Source organism: Rhodamnia argentea, chromosome 6 (genome assembly GCF_020921035.1).
Source record: "Rhodamnia argentea isolate NSW1041297 chromosome 6, ASM2092103v1, whole genome shotgun sequence".
Classification (NCBI taxonomy): Eukaryota; Viridiplantae; Streptophyta; class Magnoliopsida; order Myrtales; family Myrtaceae; genus Rhodamnia; species Rhodamnia argentea.
In genome coordinates, this window is record NC_063155.1 from 10,092,598 (window position 1) to 10,098,525 (window position 5,928).

Genomic DNA, 5,928 nt, shown 5'->3' on the forward strand with positions numbered 1-5,928 from the left:
CGGAGGTCGCGGGAAGAGGAGGGGGAGGGGGGCCGACGAGTTGAATGAAATTACGGATTTACCCCCACAGAAATGATTGATAGTAATGGCGGCGCCATTGTCGGTTTCATGCGGGTCTTTTGATCAATTTAAAGGCATTCAAAACACGTACGACGGTGCTCCTGATTCCGTGCCAAATGGCAAATGCCGATCATCGCCAAGACTCCTCTCTCTCCGTGCGCGTACGCAAATGCGCGTAAATGGAAAATTGCTTCGTGGAGTTCTTAAGAACTAAGGCAAAGAAGGATATGCTTCTTGAGCCCTGGCCAAGCCGAGCCTTTTTGGCACTCCAATCATAGGCTTGCGCATCTATTTTCGGTGACTCGTTGTTGGGGTGAACTACCATCTCAGGTCTATTGCCATTCACGTGAGTGCTGTAATTAATGAACAGCGCGGATCGGAATCAGAGTCCATTTTTGCGAAATTGATTGGGCCTCCAGATCCCAAACTAAGACAAGAAGCAGCTCGAATTTATACGCACTTCTAGCGAAGGCCAGCTCGGCGTTTCTCCGGCTCATTGCTCCCTGAAGTTGGCATTGTTTTTGCGCCTGAATTTGTTTCCCAAGGGGGCCAGCAATCATCCATAGAGTTAAGCTCACTGACTTGGGTTGTGCATGCCGTAGATAAGAATGCTTACTCCTTTACATAAACCAGATTCTCTTGACACGAAACTATAAAGTCGACTTGTCAAGCTGGTTCAATGGTGAAGAATTTACAGCTCCAAACAATCCGACACGAGAAGAGTCCGTTAGCAGTGGCCAATACTCCTGGATCTTCCCGTAGCAAAGAATTTGATCGAAATCTACAAGCAGCAAAATAAAAACACTTTAAATCTTTGAGGGGGTCGTGCTTGGATGATTCTCCGAGTCTTAGCCATCACACCCGAGCATGTTCCCTATCCGAAGAATTACATCCTCGTACAGTCTGAATGCAAGGAATCCAACTCGCCAGCTTTTTCAGGCCTGGAAAGCCTCACATATTTGAATGGGCCAAAGACAAACGCAGTCAAACTGAACTAACCCTTCGAGAGACATTTGATCAAGCCTTAGAAGAAAACATCATTCAACCTCATACAGGTACCAACAGTCCGCATGGTATTTAGATTGGTCATCGAAGAGGAGCTGATTCACCTTCATTTCAAATGATGGGGTCCCACCGGCTCAAGGGTGCAGAATCCATGTCATCTAGGGTTTAGAGAAAAAAATGGAGATGTTACAGCTCCGTGATCTGGAAACTGACACTAAGCTCCGCAGATGCCCGTGATTGATGATAGTGCAAGGTACAAAGGCCTCAAGACAAGTCTCTCGCAAAAGAAGGCTACAGTACATCAAAACTTCCAAGTTTAAGCCAACAACCGATGTCTCAAGGAATATATTAGATCCCAACCTTGCACGAAGAAAGCAAAATTTCTGCGTCTACTCTTTATATCAAAGGCACAAACAAAAGAAAACCAGGATGACAGAAGACTCCGATATAAGCTTAATCCTAAGCAGCAAGCAAATGCTTGATGATATCGACCCTAAGTCATCCTCTGGGCAGCTTCCTTGGCAAGAACCCGTTCTCTGGCCTTGGTTTTGGCCTGGGATTTAGAACCCATGATTCCACCACCCCACTTTTTCCTGTACTCGTCATACTTGTCATTGAAGTTAGCCTGAGAGAGCAAATCATGGATATCAGTATCATAACTCTGAATTCAATAGATCCGAAACAAGACACTTTATCCATAGACACAGAACTCCCATACCTTAATGGCTTCCAAGATTTTGCTGAACTCCAACTTGTCCTCGTTTTTCACCGTCGTCAGGCACAATACAGATGCAGTCTTCTTATGGACAATCTGCAGGGATTCAGAATTGAAGTTGAGGAGAGACGGACGCTAAAAATTCAGAAAAACAAGGCAACAAGATATAGTACAATTACCGTTCCCAAGCGTGCCTTGCCCTTCACAATGCAGTATGGAATTTCCATTTTTCTGCATAATGCTGGGAGCCACACAACCAGCTCTATCGGATCAACATCATGAGCAATAACCACCAATTGTGCCTTATTCTACAAGTAAATTTTTTGAGTTAAATTTACTTCCCGATAAAATGGAGAAGGAAAAAGGTACCGGAGGGGGAAAAAAAGTTAAACCTGCTCAATGAGGTAAGTGACGTGATTAAGGCCATATTTCACAACAATCGGTTTTTTGGCCTCAACAGTTTTGCCTTCTGCCTTTGCCTGAGCCTCTTTCAAGAGCCGCTCCTTCTTTGCAGCCTTGTCCTCAGGCCTGTACTTGAGAAGCATCTTGAATAGGTTGGTCGCTGCATATAAGTAGGACTTATTGAATGAGTTTGCTTCCATGAAGCAACTAAAGAGGCAGGCAGGCATACATGTGCATACAGACATGCGCCCATGCATTGAAAAGGAAAAAAGTAAAACAAACTGATGATTCGGAGCACTAGGGGAAAATAAGACAAAAAGAGGCAAAACACATATACTATTGCTACAAGTCCTGATGCCAGCACAAAAGCCACAACCGCTGAAGGAGATCTCCCCACAAAAATCTTTAAGTAGAATAGACACAAAGCATATGACAACAAAATAGTAGTGGTTTGTAGAATAGAGGACTAGGACTCAAACGTAAATTGTGAGACACACACTCATTCTCATACTCCTCGATAATGCTTCATCAATACAAGAAACACCTAATTATGTGTGATATTAGAGAAAAAAAAAGCTGGAGATCATATCTACACAGACATGAGAAATTAAAGCATAAAATACAAATTTATCTTGATCAGACTACAATTGATTTAATCAAAAGAAACCGCCATGAAGATGAAGCATGCTTGCATGACACAAAAACCACAAATCTACAAGTATGAGCATCAATACCATCCATAAACAAGACAATGTACCTTCTTGTACCACACACTTTATCTACAATTCACCACCTGGAAAACAACAACATGGGAAGCTCGATAGGAGCAGACCAACTTCATCATTCGGGAAAAACTATAGGGCAATAGACATGTCTTTATTTACTTCACATGGGAAATGAATTAAACCCACACAATCAACAGCCGAATACAGTCTAAACTGTGCTGCTCTATTGCCGATAATTGAACATTGTAAGCTATATCTTATTATGCGTCTGTCATTCCAGGTTGCAGAGGCGGGTGGTATATCAACCAAAGAACCTAACTAAGATACTATCCAATCAAAACTCCCCGCAGTCAGAAATTCGAAAGTAGCAAATCGTAGTCAACAACAAAAACAACGCAGCTCATCGTACCCAAGTTCTTGTCGAGCGTCTTCGTGAACTGGTTAAGAGCTGGTGGAACCTTCAACCTCTGCCTCAGGATTCTCCTCTTCCGTTGGATCTGGACAGTCCTCGGGAACTTAACGAATCGGGTCAAGTCCCCCTTCGGAGGCAGGGCACCTCCAATCCCAAACTGCTTCGGCCGCTTCTCGAACAAAGGGTTCATCACCTTCTCCTGCTTCTTCTTGGCTGCAACTGGAGCTTTGCCGCCTCTTTTAGGAGCCTTCAAAAGCGAACAAATCGAGGCAAGATGAGAACAAAATGGGAAAAGAAAGAAGGAAAACGAGGTAAGCTCGTGTGGGATGAACTGATCGAGCAGGATGGGGACATCGGGAGCTGATACACGGCGATAACATGAAACACGACCACTTTTTAAGAGAAAATCCCGCGAGATCGATCTGAACGATGATTGTGCAAGTAACAAGAACACTACAAAAATTCACAGTATCATATAGAGAGACAGAGAGATCACCATGCTTGTGAGATGCGGGAAGGTTCAGCTCCGAAGTGGCGACGGCAATGGTGAGGACTTCCAAAACCCTAGCTTCGCCTCTTATATATGCCTTGAGAAGGAGGAGGAGGGAAGCGTCTTGTGGATTTGGGCTACATTTTGGATTCTCCTTGGGCCCAATTTTTCGATCTGGGTTAGACATGTTAAACTGGCGGGTCGGGTTATAAATGACCCGGTCTAAAATCGACACATATAACTCGTTGCGACTATTTATCGCAATGCAAATTTTTCGACCTACATCCAATCTAGCTCATATCTGATCTATTTTGTTAAAACACTTTCATATTTAATACCTTCTGAAAAAACATGTTTCTTATGATTCAAAAAGATATATATTGGTGAAACACTATGAACAATTTTTACATTTTTTCGATAAAAGTATTTATAGTTTTTAAAAAAAATTAAAATTTTTTATTTTTATTTTCTTTTTTATTTATTTTTCTTTTCCTTTTTTGTCTTATAATTTTGACAAGGGTCTTTCGACCCTCGCAGATCACAAGCGAGGACTGGTGAGAGTCACAAAGCCCTCGTTGGTCGCTGGTAAGCGATGTGACCCTAGCCCAAACTTGGCAAGGCTCATCAATGGCGAGCGAGGGTCGACCCACACAAGATTTCTTAAAAAAAGAAAAAGGAAAAGAGAAAATGAAAAATTGTAAAAAATTTAAAAAAATGACCAATTTATAACTCAGAGTTATGTAACCCATTTAAAACCCATTAGGTTGTTAGATAACTCATTTATAACTATTTTTAAAACATAAGGCAGCCCATTATTAACCACACCATTAAATATGGGTTGAAAATATGAGTTCTAGATTCATTTTGCCACCTCTACTATGTGCTCTAGGGAAAGCTATCAAAACAAGTCATAAACTTATTACAATTAGGTCAATTCAGCCCTAATTTTTTTTTTTGCCGATTAAGTCATAAATCTTTTGTAATTGTGCTCTATTCAGTCCATCCGACTATTAATGATTGGAAAATTTTGATGTGGAATCATAGTCAACCCGCCATTGCTAACATGGCCATCGGGGCTTCGAAAAAAATTAAAAAAAAATTAAAGAGACTTCCCGACATGTCTTTCATAAATTGATAATACATGCCCTAAATTGAAATCTTCCCAAAAATATTCCCCATATCTTGCCATCCCTCCACAACTCCTCGTCCAACGCAGCAACGCTCGCCACCTTCATCTACGCTGGACCGACGCCACCTTCATCCGACGCTCGATCGACAACACCTTTGTCCGATGCTCACCGCCTTCTTCCGACGTTCGCCTAAAGCCTTCAACTAAATTGGCCCGACGCTCGCTCGATGCTTGTCGATGACTTTTCGCCCAACACTTGCTAGATGCTTTTATAGTTAAGTGCCTATACTGTCTCTGCCTAAAATCCTCTTGTTCCTCTTATTGTTCATGGTTATGGTTGGATTTGTGGCTAGATTTGTTCGTTACCGTCCTGGATTTGTGGACGGCTGTAGAAATTTTTATCATGGCTTTGCCTTGCTCTACTCTTTTAAGTAAGAAGAAGTATCGTTGCAAGTCTAGAAGAGAAAAAGAAGAATTATCATTGCTTTGCATTGTTCTTCTTTTTAACCTATTTACGATTGTCCATTACTGAGCAAGGAGAGGTATAGCAATATTTTGATTTACTGTGCTGGATTTGCTTTACATTATTCATTACTGTGCTAGATTCATGTCGAAAACATTATGAGAATCATAGCACAGGGAGCAAATAATTGCTTTCTCATAGTTGGACTCTCGGGCCGCGCCTTATTATGGTTTCTTGAGCCGAATTTTGTGGTTTGAGTTAAGACATGTCAAACTAGTGGGTCGGAATCATAAATGATCCGGCCTAAATTAAACCCATATAACTCGTTGTGACTATTTATTGCATTACAATTTTTTCGACCTTTACCAATCTAGCTCGACGAATCTAGCTAAATCTATCTACATTGTTAAAACACTTCCATATTTAATAACTTCTAAAAAATATTTCTTATGATTTAAAAAAATATTGGTGAAACACTATGGACAATTTTTATATTTTTTTTATAAAAGAATTTATATTTTTTTAAG

The 5,928-nt window shown here is 41.1% G+C and overlaps 1 protein-coding gene across 1 annotated transcript; it reads right to left on the reverse strand.

Moving 5' to 3' along the window:
- Positions 1 to 1,341: 1,341 nt before the first annotated feature.
- LOC115741517 (60S ribosomal protein L7a-2-like) lies at positions 1,342 to 3,954 on the reverse strand. Its single transcript, XM_030675469.2, has 6 exons — positions 3,816 to 3,954; positions 3,317 to 3,566; positions 2,173 to 2,342; positions 1,960 to 2,088; positions 1,784 to 1,876; positions 1,342 to 1,690 (listed from the first exon to the last, which is right to left on the reverse strand). Exons 1-6 carry the CDS (start codon positions 3,816 to 3,818, stop codon positions 1,559 to 1,561), a joined length of 777 nt encoding a protein of 258 aa, XP_030531329.1. The 5' UTR covers positions 3,819 to 3,954; the 3' UTR covers positions 1,342 to 1,558.
- Between the last annotated feature and the right edge of the window lie 1,974 nt (positions 3,955 to 5,928).

Excerpts from the sequence above, each read along its gene's own strand:
- LOC115741517 (XM_030675469.2), bottom strand. Across the intron at positions 2,343-3,316 it reads GACGCTCGACAAGAACTTGG|CGACCAACCTATTCAAGATG; the intron begins GTACGATGAGCT and ends ACTTATATGCAG. Across the intron at positions 2,089-2,172 it reads TCACTTACCTCATTGAGCAG|AATAAGGCACAATTGGTGGT; the intron begins GTTTAACTTTTT and ends ATTTACTTGTAG.